Here is a 21,662-nt window from a genome sequence, read left to right as displayed (position 1 = left end):
TACAGCCGCGCTATTACCCTGACAGCTCGGCCGTGAATGGCTCGACCTTACCAACACGATCATTATGGCCCTCCACCATGTCAGTCGTTCTTCTTCTATCTCCCTATCAACCGCCCTCTTCCCTCTCACATCCATTCTTAGGCCCTGGGTCTCTGAGACCCTTCATCTTATCCTGATCCATGATAGCCAAAGACTATTTTTATCCATAGACCCATCCGGCCGTTCAACATCTGGCGACGCTCTACGGGTACATTATGCTTCGATCCAGCCATCAACGACTAGTGCTATAGACTTTTCAAGCCGCTTTAGAGTAGAACATGTCTCATAATCTCTAGAGCAGTCCATCCACCACACCCATAGACCGAAAGGGGCATTCTACAAATCGTTTCTCTTAAAAGTTGATTGTTAGTCCCTAACTGATCACCTCTCCCCAGCCAACGTACACTTCTTCAAGAACACAGTTGCTCAATTTTCAATCGCATCATCGGGTTGGATGATTTCGTCCATATTCCAGCCGTTTTTCGCTTGCGATCAGACTTTATTTTGCGTCTCAGAGTATGTTCACCATCTGTCCTCTTAATGAATTTAAACCCAACTAAAATCACAGCGGGGCATTGCTCTCCAGCTCATAGCACATTATAGGTTAATTGTCTCGATTCCAGAAAACTCTTCTCGATATCTAGCTCTAGGTTTATATTTTCATCATTTTAGCAGTCTTCAACGTCCGGGCAGAAGGCGCGCATCACTGGACCGCAACTCTTAATGAGCGCCCCGGACTCTGCGGAAAACTTTTATGAGATATCGACCCTAGCAATGGCTTCACCTCTTGATGCCAACCATCCGGTATATCCAAGCGTGAGCCAGAAAGCTTGTTATTTGGGCTCAGGACGTGCACCGTTCTACGGCGGAAGCCACTTTTCACCACAGAATGCTTTGAGGGATCTCGAAACTGAATATAGATATAAGATTGGTCAGCTCGAAACCGGATTGCAGCACGCCAAGATTCAACTGGCGGAGTCAAAGGCGGCCAATGACTTCTTGCTCGGAAGTTTGGTGGCGGGTAGGCAAGCTACAGACTCAAATGTCAACGAACTCAATGCAGAAGTCGCTGTGTTGAAGCAACAGAATCTGGCCCTTGTCACCAAGCTGATGTCCGCCAAGCTTACCTTGAATCGAGCTGAAGCCATACTCACTCTTGCAAATGACACTATTCGCCGAGGGGAGAAGGGGAATGCGGAACGCCTTGTCAAGTCCTTAGGAAAGAGCAGCAGTTCGTCGAATTCCTTGAAGTCTTCCACACTCAGCTCCAACGCTCCGAGTTCACTGTCTCCGGGCCACGTAAGTGGCTCTAGCCAACCTCAGGGAAATACTGACAGTTTATTGGACTTTGGCTCCGATCAGGAAGTTATCTCACCTGAAGAGACTCTAGTTCCGGAGGACCTCACTCCGCCGTCGCATTCCAATAAAGGCGCTTCTTATCCTTTCCACCATCTAACTCCGGACAAGTCAAAGGAAGACCCAGAACAAGAAGTTCTTCAGTATAAGGTGACAGAAGAGCCTAAGGGAGCTAAATGCCCAGAGTTGCCCAGCGCTGAAGTAGTCAATCAACCCATGAGGGTTAGGCAAAAACATCACTACATCCACTATAGCTTCGCGGAAGACACCAATGTTTCGAGTGCCACGCCAGTTACACAGCCACAACCTGAACCTGAGCCAGCACCTTTGGTCAATTTCGGGTCTGCTATTAGTGCCGTTGCAGATCCAATCTCATCTTCCACTTCTTCCGGTTGCGATTCTGAACGCAGTCCAAAGGATAGCCCAGAGACAGGAATATTTACTAAATTTCTAACCACATTGCAGAATTTAAATAGTGAACACACCGCCTCAGTCTTTCGAGGTGGTCTCAGTGCTTCCGCTTGGAACAACTCACTGAGCGTCACTCGATCTGAGAACCTAGAACAAAAGCGGGATGGAGAGCCTGCCACTCGAGCCTTCGAGGTTGGACTTGGCGCGTCCGCCTGGAGCGCCTTTGCTCATGATAACAGATCTCAAGCAGTCGCTCGTGGCATCCAGCCCCCTCCGCCGGAGGACCGGCCTCTACCCAACGATATTCGGTCCTTCACTATTAACGATAGCACCCAGGAGTTTTCAGCCAGTTCATTACACTCTAGTCGATCCCACGAAGCCCGTCGCCGTAACCGGCCAAAAGACACAGTCTTTGACTCACTTATCGAGCAGCAGCGGGCTCACCATATCAACCGACGCATAGCTGGGTATTCCGACCTGCTTGACCCCGCGTTCTTCACCCACGGTCTACTCTACAACCCTCCTGCAGGCGCCCTAAACGTCTACCGCACCGTCCTGATCGACAATCTCCCCATCGGTGTCACGCTCACCGAAGTACTTGGGCTCGTCACCACCGGCACACTAATCTCCGCGCACCTCCTCGACACCCGCTCGATCACCAAATCCATGACCGTGTACCTAGTGTTCCTAGAAGAGGATTCCGCCACTGCGCTCGTCAACACCCAATCCGGCAGCCCATTCATCTTTTACAACCGCCCGGCCCGCGTGATGCTCCTACGCACCCCGACGCCACCACTGCGACCGCTGCTCCATCACGGTATCTTTAGCGAAGGGTGGACACGCTGCGTGGCTATTACGAATGCGCCGAAGAACTTTACGCCGGAGTTGTGCAAGTCGATAATCTCCCGCGCGCCGCTGAAGAGGGACTGGATCGTGAATATGAAAGTGCGCGCCAAGGACGCGGCTATCGTGATCCACTTTGAGACTCTTGAGGCGGCAGAATGGGCACTCCGGAGACTTCGGCAGACATATATGCTTAAGGGGTCTAGTGTGCTTTTTGCGCGCGATCCGTGTGATGGAGGTTTTGAGAAAGATGTTGAGATCGAGATCGAGGAGAGTAATGGTGAAGCTGACGCGGAGGGAGGGCATGAAGAACATTTGAGTCAGCCTAACGGAGAGGAATGGGAGGAACGCGAAGATGGTGAGCTCGCTGAAGACGGCCAGTAAGCCCAAGTGTTCAAGGCCTACATCTCACCGGCGACGAGCTGGCATCTCATACCTAGGCCATCGGCTGCTAGGCCACTTCAGTGGATGACAAGCTTGGAACTGATCTATTCTCTTTTTCAAGGACGGTGCATCTCCCTAGATATTTTACTGACTTTTATTCCTTCTTTTGTCAAAGTTTTAGATAAGGCGTTTTTTACGTCTTATCGTTCTTGCATTCCCACACCAAGTTATCCTCGTCATATTTCCCCGACTTATAGTTCTGGTTTCAAATGCTTAATTTAGCACTACCCCTATTCTTGCTTGCGCTAGCGCTGTTTTAGACACCTTCAAGCTTCGCCAGAGAACGGTGAATCAGGCCAAGTGGGCCATAAAGGGCTTCCGGGGGTCGAACAAAGTGGTTCCAGAGCCAAAGAGCCTTCCCCTATATCTTACCATCCAACTCCGAATCTTAGAGACACTGCTTGTCCATTGGCCATTCCTAACAATTCACTTTTCCAATCAGTAGACTTTACCTACCTATCATAGTATTCTTAGCACATCCAAGTAGTATAATCCAAGGGAATACTCAGGGAATGGGGATTTCCATTTAGCAAGCTTTTATACAAGCGAGCGCGAATGAGCATAATCCACACTAACACCAGCACCCCACTAAGAGCGATATAACACAGAGCAGAAAATAGCTGTAAACAGAATAAATGCCCCCCTATCCGTGTTGTGGTGCCAGTTCCAGACATAGACCAGCCCTATCAATCAATCAACCACACCGCACGCCCAATGCAAAATCCTCTTTTCTAGCTTCCTGCACATATCCTCAATCCCTCTCCTTTCCAAGCCCAAGCTTCCATGCCCCGCACTAGCTCTCTCGGGCGCCTAAAGTCTATATCGTACGCCCTCGTTTTAGATTGAATGCCCGCTGGTCCTTCAACCACCGCCGATAATCCGCCACGCTGCCGATCTTCTCTCCATAGTAATCCGGGACAGGATTCGCCATTGACGACGACGTCGGGTCGACTCTATATTTCTTAATGCGGGCGTAAAAAGCGCGTTCTTTCTGCAAATCCAAACCACGCACATTAGCAAGGAATCCTCGGGAAAAAAAAGTACAAAACCCTCAAACACCACCATTCTTCCACTTCCCATACGTCATGCCTCCCCTAAAACCCAAAAGGAACAAAAAAAGGAAACCCCCTACTCACAGCATCAATCTGCCCCCTCACGCCCCGATGCACGAGATTGAAGACGGCATTCCCGAAAAACGGCCCGACCAGCCAGCCCGCAGCCGCAAAGCCCATCGTGCTGAGCCCCAGCACGATCATCGGGTCCAAGCCGAGCGTCTGCGCCCCGATCGAGTCCAGGTCCCGCTGCATCAGCACCATCGCGCCGACCGCCGTGCAGCCGCCCGCCGAGATGATCGACGACACGAGCGAGATCCGGCGCCGCGTCTTGCGCAGCGCCAGGAAGCGGTTCCAGGTGAGCGGCTGGCTGGACGAGGAGGGGGAGGAGGGGTTGCTGGTGGGTGCGGCGGCGGCGGCGGTGGCGGCGGCGGAGGAGGTGGTGGAGGCGAGGCGGGCGGAGGCACGGCTGGGGATGTGGACGCTCGGTTTGCGTAGGACTGATGGTCGCGGGGCGCTGCGTGGTGGTGTGCGCGGCGTCTTTGCGGGTCGGGAGGCCGTGGAGTAGGGCGATGCGGCGCAGGGTGTTAGCAGGGCGGGCTGGAAGCGGTGGGTCAAGACCCTAGTGGAGCGGAGATTCGTGGTTGAGAGCATTGTGAGTGGAGATGGCGTGGGTGGTGTGCGGGTGTGACGAGGTGTGGTCGTGGTGGAGGAGGTGGTTTCGAGGTCGAGGTTCAGGAATCAGGCATGGTTCTTGGCTATATCTTGGCACGCGCGACTCCAAGACGCCGTTTCGCCGAGGAAAGCACTAGTATGTATCGGGCTAGTTCGGTGTTAAGGCGAATTGACACCATTTACATTTAACTTAAAAACTATATGACTTTGAACCCAAAGCTTCAGAAATTTCTCTACGCCGTCTCAGACCCAAGAACGCCGGCCAGCACGCCCTGACCATATACTCCATGCTATGGGAATCATCATCCGTCTATTCTCGTATAAACCGTATAGCACAGCACATAACGCATAACATTCGTTAACCAAAGAACTCCCCAGAAACCAAGGTCTCCCAAGGTTTTCCAGTATCCCAAACTTTCTGCATCAATGTACGAGCCTTATGAGCCTACATTGTAATGTGAGCGGATTTTGCTTATGTGGTAAAGTTAGACGAAAACGGCCTACCTGAATCATTCCAAAACCCTCCACACTCTGCAGCCGCTCCATAATCTTATTCCTCTGACCCGGATCCACAGCATCACAACCGGCTGTGAACATAGGGAATAACAGACAAGCCTCAGCTGTGCTTCCACACCGGACCTTAAACAAGATGCCGACAGTCTCCCTCACCGCCATCTGGACATCCGGATCTGTAGCCGGTTTACCTAAAACACGGCGACAGAGATGGATCAACCCAGCCCAATGGAAAGCTTCATTAGTAGCGTAGATCTCTAGGGCATCCCAGCCAGCCTCACTCTCGCTATTGTCCGCACTCCTATGATTGCATCCTTTGTACACATGATCTCGACCCTTATGCAAGTCCATTCTGATTTTCTCGGCCTGTTCAATGACATTTTCGGAAGGTCTCCAATCTTCTCGAACATTTCCATCTTCATCGATACGTTTCGACTCGCATTGTTTCGCAAGCTCAGCAATCCTAGCCAATATACCAATGCAGCGACTCGTAAATCCCAGCAAACAGTCAATCTGGAAGTCCTCATCAGCATCGTAGTCATCGTTTGACCAGTAGCTAGAGCCCAGCGGTCTATCATTCTTGCTTCCACTTAGGCTTCCCAGAACATCAAGATACGCAAACCACCGACTCAAGAAATGAGCGACTCGATCGTTGCGTTGCAAGGACTTTGGGCCTCCACGAGCAATGACCATCTGACGAGCAATTGTGAGGTGGTTCTGCCACGATATTGGAACTTCAAACGTATTTGGCGAGATGATTTCAAGCGACGCGAGCATGATCGCTGTAGTCAGCGTAAAATTTGATACTTGCTCAGGGCCATTATCTAAATCCCGGCGAAGTTTGGGAAATACATCCTGGACCCATACAGCTATCCGATTAGCGGGCTCTGGGTGGCTTAGGAGGCGTGCTCGATGGCTTGCGGAGAACGCCAGCAGCAGGCAAAGAATATTCTCATGTTGGACAGCCACTAGCTAAGTTAGCAAATATAAAACAAAAGATGTGCTCAACCTACTCTTAGGCAGAATATTTCTAAAAGGATTCCGCTCGCAATCATGGGGTACTAATATCCGAGCTGTGTGGTTAAGGAAGTGATGAAAGTATAGCAAGTTCATAGGGTTCTCCAGCAGTAATGTCGGTAATGGCTCTAGTGATTTCGAAATCTTGATAGGAACAGGTTTCGCGTAATAGCCACCCTTCTCGAAAGCAATATCTTTAGAGCGAATACCAAAGCTAAGGTTAGAAGATGCGTCATACTGCCCATCGCCCGCAAAGCCTACGCTTCCTGCCGGAGGACTAAAAATCACGATAGCATTTGCATCATTGTTCTTCGGAGTGTCCAAATCAGGATAACCAAGGTCAAAACCATACGTCGTATAGCTAGAATCTCCAATTGGATACTGGCGTCCATGTACTTCGGAATTAACGAGGCCAGGGGGGGTTTCACCCGGAGGCCCGGTTAGAAGAGAGTTGACGGATAGGCGACGAAGGTCGGGAGGAGGGGCATACGGAGCAGGTGCAGGCCTGGGAGCATTTCGAATACTCACATCTTCTGATGCGACTGAAGAACTGGGAGTCAGAGGAGTGCCCATGAACGGACTGTAAGGAGTGAGCGAGCCTGGATTTGGTGAATACATGTCTGTGACAGATAGCGAGCCATTCGCCTTTTCTAGCGCGAGTTCCTGTTTGAGAATGGTGGATGGGACATTAGGTGAATCTCCAGAATGGCTCCGCTTCTGACGCTTAGCCTGGTGTCCAGGAGATTCCAAGAGCTCACCAAAAGCTCGAGAACCAGCTGTAGGGGAATCATATGAGTAAGGCCCACGAATTGGTGGCGGCATAGGTGGTGGTGACCGAGGCGAATCAACTGCACTACTTGGCATAAAACTAGCGCCATTGCTATAATTGAGGCCTTCGAAGCTTGAAGTGGAAGGAGATGGATAATCTAGATTTCCCCGATATTGTATATTCTGAAGCCGCGAGTCTACAGGAGCAGAGGTCGGATTGCTTGGAATACCTCTTCGAGAAGGATCAAGTGTATCATACTGAGGAATGAAACGGCCTTGATCAAATGTCGTACCAACTGCCATTATGGATTTAGATTGAGCTTGGCTGATTCTCATCAACTCAGGATCAATCATGGAGGCATCCGAACCCGGCGTTGAAGTATTTGAATGCGATCTCGCATGCTGAAAGATGTGATGGGGCTGTGCGGGTGCAGGCGCAGGCGGGGGTGTGGAATTGTATGCTGCCAGCTGCGCATTGGTGCTAGCGAACAGGTCGGCCTGGGAGAAGGTTGAGGCATGAGGGCTGCTTGTGGCACTCGATGTTTCAGCGCTTGTGTTGTCCGTGCTCTTCTTTGTACGTCCACCCCAATTGAGTCGTATGCTATAATCACACGTTTCTCCCTGGCGCTCACAATTTAGACAACGAGGCTTCTCCTCACCGCTGATAAACCGTTACTAGAGGACAGGGCAGGCGGGCGCACACTGAGAGGAGAAGTTTACCATTTTACTTTGCGGGCTTTGCAAGGCCTACACGTACCGTTAGCTCTGTCATGGTGTAGAACAAAACCCGTAGGAGCGGAACACGCAGGGACTGGACGCTTAACTCACCAACAGCCGTTTCTGCTACGCTTTTTGGGCTCGGCGGCACCGGGCTTCTTAGGCCGTGGCATGCTTGAGGACTACGAGTCGGCAAGCATCGGTATGCCTTTGCAAAGATGTGAACCTGGACAAGGATGTACGTGCGAAGAGGATCTCCAGGCTGGTCAGTGCCGGAAGTCGACAAAATGCCCAGCTGACTTGACGAGCTGACAATCGTAGAGTTGGCGTGGCTAATGGTGGTAGGGCGGGGAGCAAAGATCGAGGCTTCGGAGGGAATCCGCGCTCGAGAAGCAGAAGTGCAGTAGCGCGACAGACATGGCTTGGCACATTGTGGGAGATGCAGCCTGGCAAACGGGGGGATCATAGCATGTTAGCCTGCCTCGCAGTGGGGGTAGTTCACGATAAGCGGCACAGTGGTACTTGGAGATGCCGAAGATACATGTAGGAACACCTTCACATCCCGGCAATGCCCAGGCACCTTCTTCTATTCTGTCACAGATAGCCGGCGCAATGCTAGTCTGCAGGCGTCTCTTTCTGTCAAGCAAGCCCAAGTACACAGACTTAAGGCCTTTTAGCTGGCCTTGCCCCTCGTACTGCACTTCAATTTGCTCGACCGGGATTTCGCGGCAGCCACCCACGTAGCCACGCATGGATTCCCGCCAGCCTTTGGGTCTGTCTTATTTTTCTGTGCCTCGCCTAGCCTGTCCTGCCCCGTCAACTGGCCTCCCGTCGTGCCCGTTAACCCGCATGTTCGGAAACGGATACGAATTGACGTGCGTCTTACCCACTCCAGACGTTTCACCACGCGTCGTTCACCGAGCTTTTACAGCGCTGAGGGTCTTCAGGTTCCGTCATACCTGCAGTAAGCCCCACAAGGGTCCTCCCACATCTGCTGGGTTCGATGTCGTTAAACTTTGTCCACCACTCAGACATACACCCTTTCTCAAAACTCACGCAAAATACTTGTAGAATTGTTTCGTTGTGAGATATATTCCCTTTGATGTCTGCTTATATGTTTACCGTTCTGTCAACAAGGTGAAACTATTTACATCCGGTGTGGTCTAGTGGCATGATCTGGTATGAATGACCACCGCAACAAGCACTAACAACGTACACCAAGCCACTCTTAAAGTGGACGACCAAGACCCCGATTGTCAGTAAAATATCAAACTGATATTCCTGCAAGCTGATAGTTCGATACCGCACAGATTCCGTGGCGCCGGACTTTTCTTTTCATTCTTGGCTCTACATTACCCATCTTCAGCATATGTATATACAGCTACATCGGCCGGTGGGTTTGCACATCCGGCGTAGTTTCGGAGCTAAAATACGGTGTGAGTCAACCATCATATATACAATCCCACGGCCCTGATAGCACGAATCAGGCACTTTTGAATAGTATGCCAATATGTCATTTTTCTGCTCCGGTGCTGATATATGTTGACAAATCATGAGTGTTCAAGTACCTACGATCGACATGGTCAGCTCATGTCTGAAATGAACAAGTCAGGTAATGCAAGGTCTTGTTCGAAGTACTATTTTATTTTACTTAAAAATACACTAATTTGATCGTAGTTACTTGTTAAGCTATAAGTGCTTATTTAGATATTCCTTCTAAAGAGTAGCAGAGGTTTACATCCTCGAAGCCTATTGATCTCAGTACATTTAGTGCACGGACTTCTACTTTCCAGCAGGTGGTTGTTGCAGCCTGACGGCTCAGCCTCATTGCAGCTACGACGACACGCAGATTCTCCCACTTTTGTATTTCTCTTCTGCAATATGTGCTCTATAATTTCATCCCAAATTGATTACATTAATCAGGATGCCAGATCTTTCGGCTGCAGCAAACGCCTTCGCTGTGGTAGGCCTCGCCGATGTCGTCTTCCGAGCAGGCACACAATTATACGACGTCCTCAACCGAGCCCGAGCCGCATCGAAGAGCATCCCACAACTTCTGTCAACCTTGAAGTGCCTTACTGCTATCATTGCTGAGGTCAGGGCCTTCGCAAAGGAATTCGAGCAGTCACCGTTCGCGCTCGAAGACAAGCAGACCTTGCTCCCAGAGCTCGAAACTCTATTGAAGGACTGTGAAAGAGAGCTTGTAGATCTGAGAACCCTCGCAACTACAGCGAGCGGTGGCATAGGCAGTGGGTGGCTCAGACAATGGAAGAAGAGTCTGATTTGGGCATTGGATGATCAGAAAGTTATACAGTCTTGTCGGTCGCTGGAGGGGTATAAAGGTGCATTGGCAGTGGCACTTGCAGTTACCGGCAGGTAGGCTAGTATTTATATAACTAAGGCTTACCAACGACCTCTGTATAGCTACAAGATCAACCAAGACTTGCACATACCTACGTGACTGCTGACCACCGGATTGCAGGCTAGACGATGTCATCCTTCGCAAAGAGATAAAGTCAACCAGAGCAGATATCTCGAGTCTTCAGAATGCTACCCATAGTAACTTCCAGGATGTCCAACAGCAGGTTTTATCATCCTCCTCCATCACGCAGCAGGGGCTACAAAAAATTTCCGCTTCAATCCAATGCTCTATGCAAAAAAATAACGCTGGCTTCGAGCAGACGCAAGCTTCCCTCTCAACTAACCGTATGATGCTTCACGATATCAGCGCAGCTGTTAGTAGCCAAACAGATGTGTTGCAGAGCCGATTAGACCCGCTCGGGGTAGCTTCTCAGGGACAACACACTGCAGTTCAAAAGAGCCTTTTGGATGCCGCAACGCTCACTAATGAGATGGCCCAGTCAATTAATAATAAATCGGCTCGGCAGCACCGTAAGCTTTCTCAACAACAAGCAGCTTCAACCTCCTCTATCCTGGAGCACATGAATGAGCTGCATTCATCTCTTACGCAACAGATAGCAACACTTACTTTGACTGAGACTGATTTTAATGAAATTATCATTGAAGGCAAAGGTCTCGAAAATGTTGCTTTGCCTCTGATGCTCATACAGTCAGAACTAGTTAGAGCCATAGGAACACTTACACGCAAAGGCCGAATGGAAATTTCTCCATCCGAGGCATCCTGGATCCAGGAAGAATTGGAAAATCTACTTGCTCACTGCCATGAACATGCAGCTCGTGCGGCACGTGAGAGGAAAGCCAGGCACAAATTTCTCGCTAGTTCACATGAAAAGTCTGTATCTGCAGCACGTCGTCAAAAAAACGACATCAACCGACCTTCGAAGTTTTCAACCCTTTCGAAACCAGCCACTGTACAATCACACTGTTTATCTTCCAATCTCACAGGCAGAATACCTTTTTATTCCACATACAAATCCCGTACTGCTGCTGGGACATTGCTAGTGCAGACCAGTGTCAGCTACACGGGTTCCGATAGCACAAATAGAGAAACCAAATCACTTGATATTTGCTTTTCATTTATGCCACGAGCCGGCATTTCCACTACCGCCATATTTTCGCGCCTGCGCCAACAGCGGGAAGCTGCCTCTACACCACGCATTACCAGATTCGTGCAAGCACTTAACATTGTCCCCAATAGCTCAGAAGTTTTTCGATATACAAGGAACAACGACGTCAAAGCACTACAAAAACTCTTCGCTGAGAAGAAAGCCTCGCCTTATGATTATAATGAGAGTGGAGAGTCACTGCTATATGTTAGTATGCTACCATCACACCTTGAAGGGCACTCTAAGCGAGATGTTAGCCGCTTATGATCTGTCAACCTGCTAATGCTTCTTAAACTACCTAGCACGCTGCTCACTCTTTATGTCTTGAGACCTTTGAATTGCTTTTAGAAGAAGGAGCGGACCCTCATAACTGCGACTTACATTATTCGTAAGTACAGTCATATTCAATCTCTCACAAGGGCTAGGGCCTGATTAAGATCCACGCATTGCAGGTTATGGAGAGAAATACTCTTCGTGATCTGGGCCCACCTACTTGATGTTAATAAAGATATCGAGGCGGGTTTTACAAGAGCGTGCCGCATGACTCGATTAGCAATTTCACAAGGCTGTGAGCCGGACTTGGTATCTGTTGATTATCAGCGGGATTTGCATTATACCTGGCCCTGGATACTATTCCTTACGAAGAGACTGCCGTCTCGTGTGGTGCATGATACGGTAAAATTTTTCTCGGCCCTGGGTTGCGACTTGGAAGGACGCGGCAGCTTCGGAATGACACCTCTCCTTTCCGCATGCACCAGTACGCCACTCTCTCAGATTCCAATGATGTTTATCGCGGAAGGAGCTGATGTTCATGCTGTCAGCCCAAATGGATGGAACGCCTTGCATCATATCCTACATCATTCTGTCGATCGATACGATCATACACAAGCGACACTCGTCGCCTTACTCCGAGGTGGGTGCGATCCGAACGCTCTAAGTGTGAGGGCGGACTCACCATCTATGCTTGCAAGAAGGTACGGTAACGGGCGACTGTGGGGCAACGTCCTAAAGTTAGTAGGATACCGGCTGCGCAAAGTGTCTTGCAAGGCAAGCGAGAATCGAGATATCATGGTTGTAGTGTCTGGTCGAGAAGACGATGACATCCTTCCTAATTCCAGCTTATCTCTTGAAGCGTACATTGACATGCGTAAGAACTTATGGAAAGAGTATCAAAGGAGGATTGGCCCGATTAGCCATGACGAAGGTACGGACGAAGAAGCTGCGGATAAAGATCTTAGCGACTAGAACACTGATGAGGAGCTCAATGGCGAGATGTCTGGTGAAGAACTCGTCTGCGATACCACTGATGAGGAGCTCAGCGATGAAGATCTTGACGAGACAACTACTGGGGATGAACTTAGCGACTAGGTTCGGGTGCGTAGCTGCACAGTGAGAGCCAAGATCGTAATCTCGGTATGGGTACGCTAAGGGGTTCAGAACATATATATTTTGATGACTGAGATCCAGTTACGTGGGTGTTCATATGTACATTTGAGCATACCACACCCCGACAAGAGGCATCCAGCAGGGCTTTATCAGCATTCAACATCAATATGAGGCCATATTGATATTGTGTCGATCAGGTAGCAATGACGTAACGGTTCAAGTCGACGTCAGCCCTTGCCACCTACCTCATGTATATATAGTCTCTTTTCTTCGTAGATCAATCTACACACGAGGTCTTCTTTTCTGATCTTGATTTTGCGATCGACATATTGATACTGACTCTCAATTCTATGTTAATAGGTAACTGAATATTATAAATATACCAGGTACGAAGCGTGCATCATGAGGCTTGGCGGCCGGAGGCATATACCTAAGTCAATACTATCTTAGGCTATTGTAACGTGTCCCGCCTTCGTCGCCACATCGGCCAAAAAGACAGCAGTGCTCACGAATCTATCGCGACTGTGGCGGGATCCAATATATGTTCTTACGCCTACTTTTCTACTACCTCTCTTTTAACACCTCTCTATATTTTCACGTATAATTATATCCATGTTTTAAGGAATCATAGTCTGATAACCATTTTTACTGCCTATAAAGCTTATAAAAATAGCTATTTTTAGATACTTTTACTAGTCTTCCACGAGCCCAGCGTCGAACAAGCGAACCAGTTATCAGTGTCGAACGGAGCAGTCAAGAAGGAGAACTCTGTCGAATCAATGTAGGCTGTTGAGCCTCAATATATACAGTCAGCCCCGGTGGTCTAGTGGTGAGATTACCAGGTGCACTACGGTCGACATGGGCACCCGACCGGTTCGTGCGTAGGTGCGAATCCTACAGGGGTTACCACATTTCTCGCGGAAGATAGAAAGGCTCTCTTAGGGGTCCTGGGGTTTTTCTTGGGTTTTTCCTTAGGATGGATAGTCGTCTTAGAGGGGGGGGTGCGAGTCCCATAGTGAGCGTAAGCTTCTGGTCTCGGCGGCGCTATCTTGTGAATATCACCCACTAGAGGGGTGTTCCTGTATAAAACTTAACATCTATCTACCGACCTCTTAGAGGTGTCGGCGCTATAGCTACTCGGCTGCATGCGCTAGTATTGTACGTTAGGGTTGCAAGTCAATCAACGAGATTTCAATATTGAATTGAATCGTTTGAATCTTGGCACTCAATTCAACCGATTGAGGGTTCACTGGTTTTTCAATTCAATCGATTTGGAAGTCCCAATTGAATTGAATCGGTTGACAAATATTGAATCTTTTGATATTATAGAAATATTAACAAGTCATGATGCTCTAAACCTTATTTTTCTTAGTCTCCCTTACACCGTCATATCGCCGCCAGTAGAAGAACTTTGCTACCGGATTTGCCCATCAACAATATTAATTCTATCACCACCATGGCTTCCAACGCGTCAGATGATGGCCAAACGAACACCTTAATCCTTTCTACAGCTCGTTCTGATCCTACCGCACCTACCGACCTCCAGCGCGTCTCAGATCACAGCTTAGATGGTAATGCTGACGCGTCTACCACCGATTCCCAACAAGAAGAGTATGAAGGAATTAAGTGGAAGCGTCTTTTTGGCTACCATATTCCTCATCTAACGGCGGGCAGACGTCGTGGGCCTATGGGGAGTTGAAGCGACCGGCGATAAAAGAGACAGTATAATGCAGCAGGAGAGTGTCAACACTATGCCAAGACTCGCGATAGGCCTATATTGAGAGCCGGGTGACAGGAAGGGCAGTCAGAAACGATTTTGGGCGTCACCAGGTAGGTCCTCCTGCATCAAATTTATGCCAAGACTCGTGATAGTTGCTGACTACTCCAGTTGAATTCAGTTGCAACTAGGTGCCAAGACTTCAATATTGATTCAATCAATTCAATCAACTGGACTCTCTGCTTACAAAGCTTTCAATTCAACCGATTCAGGGCCTCAATCGAGTTGAGTTGATTGATTTGCAACCCTGTTGTACGTAGTATAATACAAATCGGATATATTATTATTATATACAGTCAAATCAAATGACCAAGACACCCCTGATCTATACCCACATAGGAAACAGGACGACGATCGCAATTAGCGCGTCGTTCGACAGTCAGTAACAACAAACAGCGTATCAGCGTTGCAACGACTTCAGTGCATCAATAGTCCAATCTTGCAGGAGGTCGCCGGTCAGCTGCTGTAAACTGTGGACAAGAGCCTGAGCTGGGACGCATTTCGAACTTTTAGCAATTGGAACGTTGTGAATCGCTGGCTGGAAAAGCTGCCGTATATCATGTTATATGAAAGAGAAACAGAACGGTTGTCAAAATATTTTTCGGAAGACGAATTGCTTAAGGAGCATGCAGAAAATAACTTGAAAAGAAGTTTGTCGAAACGTCAGGTTGTGCGGCTAGCGATCCACGAGGTAAGGTGTATGCAGTATTGCCACTGGTCTCACAAGTTAGAAAGAAAGGCGGGTGTGGTCCCGGACTACGGCCCCTCGCCTGCTATTGTTTTTATCGATGTTGCAGAAAAGCTTTTGGCAACTGTTGGAACGGAAATTCTCTGCCGAGTGCAAAATTCCTCAGAGTTGCCGGGTTTGCCCCAGACTGGAGTGCTGCTGGTTGAACCAACACCTTGGGGTTTGGAAGGAAGACTAGGCTTACCCTACCCTTCAGAGCTGGCGGAATGTACACCCCGGGTCAAGCCTTAAAGCCAAGACTTGGTACACAGAGCGGATCAATTCGGAGACTGTGCAGCTTAGGGCGCAGGGAATCCGACTTGGAAAAATTAGCGTTCTTGGAGACAAATGCGACCTCAGCGTGGATTACTTGCCCTTGCGCAAATGGAACGATATCGCACTGCTCTCACATATAAACAGTGAAGACTGAAACAGTGAATGGACTTAAACGAGCATGGAAGGGGTGGTCGTGGGGAGACAAGCTCAGCACATTCGAACGAACTCTCACCATGGAAACATCGTCTTTCCACACGCTGTGAAGGAAGGATTGACAATCCTCTTAAATGGAGCGGAACAACCGATTACTCTGCTGAAAGAACACCTGCAAAGTAGTATGCCACACAACTTTGCAAAACAAGCTATATGGATACTTAAATCCTGTGCTGAGCGCCGATTCTTTTGATAGAACATGAGCAGATGGGTGGCACCTTCCGAAGCGGAAACTGGGGACATCGTCTGCATCATTCTTGGGGCTTCTGTTCCATTTGTTTTGAGGCCAGAGGGAAATGCGTTTAAGCTGATCGGCGGGTGTTATGTTCAAGGCGTAGTGAAGGGCGAAGCGCTTTTTCGTCTTGGTCGAGCGTATATTCGTCTGCTACAATTAAGTTTTGACGAAGACAATCCGGGCGGGGAACACGTGCCGGGAAGTCCGCGGAGGGATGCGTTAGACGGGCGCTAGGCTTTGTGAAGGTTGCAAAAGCACGCCTTCGCCATAAACTGCACGTTTCATTTCTCGGCGAGAACGGTTCGATAAGTGATAGTTATTCGCTATGATCCATAGCGATATCTGAGAAGATTGAAGCGCTATGTGATCCATGCCCCTTTACCGAAATCAGTCCCGGCCTTTGCATAAGTTGGCGCAACAAAATACGGGCTCAGAAATAACACGAAGCGATGACTAGCAACCTGATGATAGATTTATAGAGCAATGGTGAGACTTATGCAAATGCTTCGCGGCCAAGTTTGGAATGTGGCAATGAATAAGAGGATGCCATAGTAAGGAAGACTGTTTTGAGGGTAAAAAGCAAGAGTAGTGTAATTGGTTCCGGGTGTACCTGCATGTCGAGCACAACTAAAAGTCTGGAGAAATACGCGATGGAGAAAGTTTGGGGGAGGGAAGCCACGGCAGGCAGGGGTGGGAGGAAAAAGGAAAGGGTTTGCATAAATCTCAGGGCGTTGATCGGTGCCACACAACTGGGTCATGGCAGAGGTTGCCAAAGCCACACTTTGGGCAAAGTTTGCACTTAGCCCAGGACAGAGATGCGGCAGTGGAAAAGATATGAGGCTGGCCGCGTTTAGATCTAAATTCCAAGATTTGGCCGCAATAAAAAAAAAGTGGTAACAGGTGCGAGCCGTTTAGTTGCTGCTACAGTTTATGGCAGGCTCTCACAGGACTTTGGGACGACATGTAGACCAATGCTCCTCAGATTTCCTACTTAAGGAAAAAGCATTTGTACACCTCTGTTGCAAGTCTCTAGAAACTCTGCTGAACGACCGGAAGCCTTTCACGATGAAATAACTCCAATGGCTTGGAGGAGCTGACGATGCTGGCCGGTGACCTTCTCGCCTCGTCCCGTCGCATCCCCGAAAGTCGTTTTAGTTTGATTGGAAAATGCTGCAAGTGCGACACACGGCGCCAAAAAGCTTAGTTCTCAAGGTTTCCATGGTGAGCCGGCGTCAAACCCCGACTTATCCGGCATTGCAAAACGAGAGGCTAGAGTGACATTGTTGCTACAGACGCATGCTGAAACACAATTTGATAAGCGGCGCTGTCTCAATGGGCGATGCTTGTTGATTTCGCGCATTGTGGCATTCTCGAGGCATTTTCCAGGAGCAAGTCGACCAACTCAACTTACATATTCCTGATGCACAAAAAGGATCTCCAGGCGTCCAGTCCGCCGTTGTAAAGACCGGCTCCGCAGAACATGACAGGCTGACTGGAGATCGATTGGGCCCAGCAGGGATATCCTCGGTTATCCAATGCCCATGAAGTTTGAGAAGTGTTAGAAAACAGGGGGAGCATAAACCTCACCTGAGGAACAGTCGGGCCATAGCAAACGTGAAGCAGCTCGACGGACTTGACGGACGTTATGAACGTTATGGACATAAATTCGGCACAATTTGTACCAAGCAAAAAGAAGGTAGTCCGAGTGCCGATGATTTCACTCTTGATAAGACATTATTGCAAGCTAGACCCGTTCCGATGGGTAGTGGTTGCTGCCAGGTCCATCTCATTGCGGGAAATTGCTTGCTAGCTTCCTGCCATCACCTCCGAGCTTCCCATACTTAAACATCCCCATCGCCCAATTGCTTCATCTTCTCTTTCTTCATCACTCCGTCTATCATCCATTCCAACAGATTTCTCGCCGATCACTGCTTTTTGCTGTTGACCGCCTTCAAATCATCTTCCAGTGAGCACATCCCGGCTCCCTCTGTGCTGCCCTGCTAACCTGTGCGACAACGCAGACATCTTAGATACACTTTACCGCCCTTGTCAGCCATGTTATACTCGACGCTTCTCCTCGCTGCGACGGCCCTTACCGGCCTGGTAGCTGCCCAGAACTTCACTCAGTGCTGCACGCTCCCCACGCTACCTCCCATTGCCACCCGACAAACGTGGTGCCGTGCCGAACAAAATACCTGCCCCGAACTGTGCGGTGGCATCGGTCAACTTGCGAATAATGGCAATTTGTGCGACTCGGTACGCCCCCATCTAGAAAATCCGTCGTGGTAAATAATGAAAGGGAACCCATCACGGCTAACATTGCATTTTAGACCGCGCTGACATACACATGCGAATGCTCCGATGGAACGAAGCCCAACATCTCCGACTACCAACAGAGTTTGCCAGCCCTAATGTGCCAGCAATGGAAGACAGACTGCGTCGCAAATAGCCCGAATGATCTGACTGGTCAAACCGCTTGTCTTTCAGTTGTGTGCGGTAACAAGACCGCCAATGCCCTCTCTAGCTCTTCCAGCGCTCCTTCCGCCACCGCTGCTCCGTCTTCAACGGGTGGTGGCAGTGCATCGGCTACCGTTGCGTCTGCCACTTCCGCAACCTCTGAGGCTGCTGCTACAGCACTAGCTCTTGCTAAGGAGTTCGGTACTTCAGCTCTTGCTGCTGGTATAGTTGCCGCGTTTGGTTTTGCTTTATAATCGGATTTGGGCAGTTGAGGATGATACCCTGTGGGGGTGTGTGTGGCTGGGCCAGTAATGTGGGAATGAGGTCTCTTGCATGTTTCGACATTGCCTCAAAATGGGTTCTTTTGCTTCGGTTCTCTGGCGAGCGTTGGAGTTGTCGAGGACAGTTTTAGGATGATTCTTTACGGTGATTAGTATGATGGGCATGAGCTTAGGTAGTGAAGTAATGAGCCAACTCAATGGAGAATGGTCTTAACGTGTTAAAACTATAATACCCCACAGCTACTAGTATTCTGGGTGTGAACTTTTCACACATGCCAGTGCCAAGACACTTTGTAAAATTTGTAAATAAGCTACGGTCATATTGCCTCGGTCTACCAAGCACCAAAGCTCAACCACAGCCCTAGGGCTCACTACGTCATAATTAGAAGGTCATCCACCGTCGTTGGAAGAACACCATCGAGCTTTTATTGGCCTAGGTGACAGCCGTTGGCCGGGGAAGTCTAGAGTTCCACAAGTGGAGGTGCATAATCGATAAGCGCGACCCCAGCACCTGGCATATGATCGTATTATTTTTGAGTTCAACAAGGAAGGCAGTTCAACAACTTCCGCGTGCTCACCCTCAGACCACCCCCAAACTTTCAGGCCCGAGACTCCTGCACCTTCTTCCACCTTTTCATGCCCATCCTCTTTCCCACAGCTCTTCACCATAGCTTCCACCGCCTGTTTCTTCTCACATACCGCTCTCGCCACACAAATTCATCAACACGTCATCTAGCCAAAAATAACATCTTGCGAACCATGGCGACCTTGGGAGCTCAGAAGAAGCACAAGGTGACCATCGTAGGCTCGGGGAATTGGTCTGTCTATGCCTTACGCCTAATTGACTACCCATTCCTCTTCTAATGCCATTCTTAGGGGCACGACGATGGCGAAGCTAGTGGCTGAAAACACCAAGGCTCACCCCACCCTCTACGAACTTAACGTGCAAATGTGGGTGTTCGAGGAGGAAGTAACGATACCTAAGAACTCACGGCACTACGGTCCAGGATCAGAGCTAGCCAACAAGCCTCAGAAGCTCTCTGAACTGGTCAACAAACTGCACGAGAACGTCAAGTATCTGCCCAACATCACCCTCCCACCAAACGTGATTGCAAACCCGTCTATTGTGGACGCCTGCAAGGACTCGACGATTCTTATATTCGTGCTGCCGCATCAGTTTATTACGCGAGTGTGCGATCAGCTGAAAGGTCACATCGTGCCGTACGCCCGGGCGATCTCGTGCACGAAAGGTGTGGATGTGTCGGAGAAGGGCATTCGGCTGCTGTCCGAGTCCATCGGCGTGCGGCTTAACATCTACTGCGGCGCGCTGTCGGGCGCCAACATTGCATCTGAGATCGCGCAGGAAAAGTACTCGGAGACGACCGTGGCCTACGACCCGCCGCCCATGGACTCGCGCAACCCGACGCCGAAAGGCTCGCCCACGTCTTCCACGGTTGATCTGATCTCGCCGGGCAAGGCCCACCCGTCTGCTCGCTCTGCACGCCTCCAGGCCCTGCCGTCGGAGTACCCGCCGCTGTCGCACGAGAACGTCAAGAAGCTGTTCCACCGGCCATACTTCCACGTCCGCTTGGTATCAGACGTTGCCGGCGTCTCCCTCGGCGGCGCTCTCAAGAACATCATCGCGCTGGCCGCCGGCTTCGTGGATGGGCTAGGCTGGGGCGACAATGCGAAGGCAGCCGTGATGCGCGTCGGTATCCTCGAAATGGTAGCCTTCGGGAAGGCCTTTTTCGCCGACTCGGTCCACACATCGACCTTCACTGAGGAGAGCTGCGGCGTCGCTGACGTTGTCACCAGCTGCATGGGCGGCCGCAACTTCCGCTGCGCCAAGATGAGCATTGAGCGTGGCGTCAGCATCGACGAGATCGAGCGGAGTGAGCTGAACGGCCAGAAGCTGCAGGGGACGAGCACGGCGTATGAGGTCAATAGCTTTTTGAAGAGTCAGGGCATGGAGGGTGATTTCCCGCTGTTTACGGCGGTTTATAGTAAGCCGCTTTCCTCTTTTACCCTCCTGATTCCCCTATGAAATGGAATATGAAACACTAACCATGTGAGCACAGACATCTTAGAAGGCAAAGTCAAGCCCGAGCAGATCCCCGATCTGATCGTGTCGAAAGACTAGGTCTTAGACCTATTTAACTGACCTACCTGGTGAGTTTTCCGCGCGAAAGATGATAACGATGGCGTATGAGAAACGTTTAGCGGCAATACCCCATGTGTTGGCCTTAGAGGAGGGAGTCTTGCGACTCGGTATCACGGATACGGTTGGTGCATTTTCGTTTAGGTTTTGTGATTGAGTTTTTTCAGCATTGACGGGGGCATGGCAGGGCTTTATAGCTTTAGAAATCAATAATGAGATTGGGATTGGAGAAATTTGGTTTATTTGCTATAGACTTGGTCGTGCATCCTAGGGTATATCGAACGAACTCCCTGCGTCTCCGTGTAGCGTAAATTACAGTTACATCGCCAGGGCCATAATCCAGGAGACAACCCGGACCTCCTTTCCAAAGTCAATGCTGTATCTAGGACATAAGATGCCCAGCATCCTCAATAAGACGTCATCACGAATGATCCTGGGTGTCCGATAGATACGCACAGCTACCTTCTTATACCTTTAGATATCTAAAGTTGGCAGTGGAGGTGTGCTAGTGGAGTATGACTATACGCGAAATAGTCCTCTAAGGGACCTAAAGCACTCTGCACGAGCGTATCATCTTTATTGATTTAAGCGCGCGTGAAGAGTAAAACTCGTCCTTCTTGCCATCATGTCTGCATCTGGCAATAGATAATGCCCTGGAATCCGTTTTGCGCGAGCTAGGCTCATATTTACGTCGTTTTGGAGAGAATTTAGAGAAACGGATGAAAGTGAGGGGGAAAGGAATATTATTCACACTCTTCGCTAAGAAAGACATGGCTTTGCCAGCTTATGG

At 49.6% G+C, this 21,662-nt stretch overlaps 7 protein-coding genes across 7 annotated transcripts; 5 read left to right on the top strand and 2 right to left on the bottom strand.

Moving 5' to 3' along the window:
* Positions 1–762: 762 nt before the first annotated feature.
* Positions 763–3,558, top strand: K441DRAFT_675748 (uncharacterized protein; the record flags this gene model as incomplete). Its single annotated transcript, XM_067650883.1, has 2 exons — positions 763–3,029; positions 3,354–3,558. The coding sequence occupies 2 exons, from the start codon at positions 763–765 to the stop codon at positions 3,556–3,558; spliced, it is 2,472 nt and encodes an 823-aa protein (XP_067506345.1).
* Positions 3,559–3,568: 10 nt separating this feature from the next.
* On the bottom strand, positions 3,569–4,438 carry K441DRAFT_656878 (mitochondrial import protein Pam17). The gene is made up of 2 exons (XM_067648082.1): positions 4,230–4,438; positions 3,569–4,084 (listed from the first exon to the last, which is right to left on the bottom strand). Exons 1-2 carry the CDS (start codon positions 4,407–4,409, stop codon positions 3,911–3,913), a joined length of 354 nt encoding a protein of 117 aa, XP_067506344.1. The 5' UTR covers positions 4,410–4,438; the 3' UTR covers positions 3,569–3,910.
* A 526-nt stretch (positions 4,439–4,964) lies between these two features.
* K441DRAFT_632478 (uncharacterized protein) lies at positions 4,965–8,239 on the bottom strand. Its single transcript, XM_067646348.1, has 5 exons — positions 7,947–8,239; positions 7,839–7,865; positions 6,347–7,779; positions 5,325–6,301; positions 4,965–5,265 (listed from the first exon to the last, which is right to left on the bottom strand). The coding sequence occupies exons 1-5, from the start codon at positions 8,006–8,008 to the stop codon at positions 5,179–5,181; spliced, it is 2,586 nt and encodes an 861-aa protein (XP_067506343.1). The 5' UTR covers positions 8,009–8,239; the 3' UTR covers positions 4,965–5,178.
* A 1,022-nt stretch (positions 8,240–9,261) lies between these two features.
* K441DRAFT_694851 (uncharacterized protein) lies at positions 9,262–13,042 on the top strand. Its single transcript, XM_067652759.1, has 5 exons — positions 9,262–9,271; positions 9,393–10,211; positions 10,318–11,569; positions 11,665–11,750; positions 11,815–13,042. Exons 2-5 carry the CDS (start codon positions 9,760–9,762, stop codon positions 12,605–12,607), a joined length of 2,583 nt encoding a protein of 860 aa, XP_067506342.1. The 5' UTR covers positions 9,262–9,271; positions 9,393–9,759; the 3' UTR covers positions 12,608–13,042.
* A 1,143-nt stretch (positions 13,043–14,185) lies between these two features.
* Positions 14,186–14,803, top strand: K441DRAFT_656870 (uncharacterized protein). The gene is made up of 2 exons (XM_067648081.1): positions 14,186–14,578; positions 14,647–14,803. Exon 1 carries the CDS (start codon positions 14,205–14,207, stop codon positions 14,445–14,447), a length of 243 nt encoding a protein of 80 aa, XP_067506341.1. The 5' UTR covers positions 14,186–14,204; the 3' UTR covers positions 14,448–14,578; positions 14,647–14,803.
* Positions 14,804–17,636: 2,833 nt separating this feature from the next.
* On the top strand, positions 17,637–19,005 carry K441DRAFT_656864 (uncharacterized protein). Its single transcript, XM_067648080.1, has 3 exons — positions 17,637–17,942; positions 17,998–18,232; positions 18,307–19,005. Exons 2-3 carry the CDS (start codon positions 18,032–18,034, stop codon positions 18,685–18,687), a joined length of 582 nt encoding a protein of 193 aa, XP_067506340.1. The 5' UTR covers positions 17,637–17,942; positions 17,998–18,031; the 3' UTR covers positions 18,688–19,005.
* Positions 19,006–19,367: 362 nt separating this feature from the next.
* On the top strand, positions 19,368–21,316 carry K441DRAFT_656861 (glycerol-3-phosphate dehydrogenase-like protein). The gene is made up of 3 exons (XM_067648079.1): positions 19,368–19,532; positions 19,591–20,717; positions 20,793–21,316. The coding sequence occupies exons 1-3, from the start codon at positions 19,474–19,476 to the stop codon at positions 20,852–20,854; spliced, it is 1,248 nt and encodes a 415-aa protein (XP_067506339.1). The 5' UTR covers positions 19,368–19,473; the 3' UTR covers positions 20,855–21,316.
* Positions 21,317–21,662: the final 346 nt, after the last annotated feature.

The sequence above is a fragment of the Cenococcum geophilum genome (assembly GCF_001692895.1).
Source record: "Cenococcum geophilum 1.58 unplaced genomic scaffold K441scaffold_12, whole genome shotgun sequence".
Lineage (NCBI taxonomy): Eukaryota > Fungi > Ascomycota > Dothideomycetes > Gloniales > Gloniaceae > Cenococcum > Cenococcum geophilum.
The sequence above is the reverse complement of the archived record's forward strand: the minus strand, read 5'-3'. Positions and strand labels throughout refer to the sequence as shown.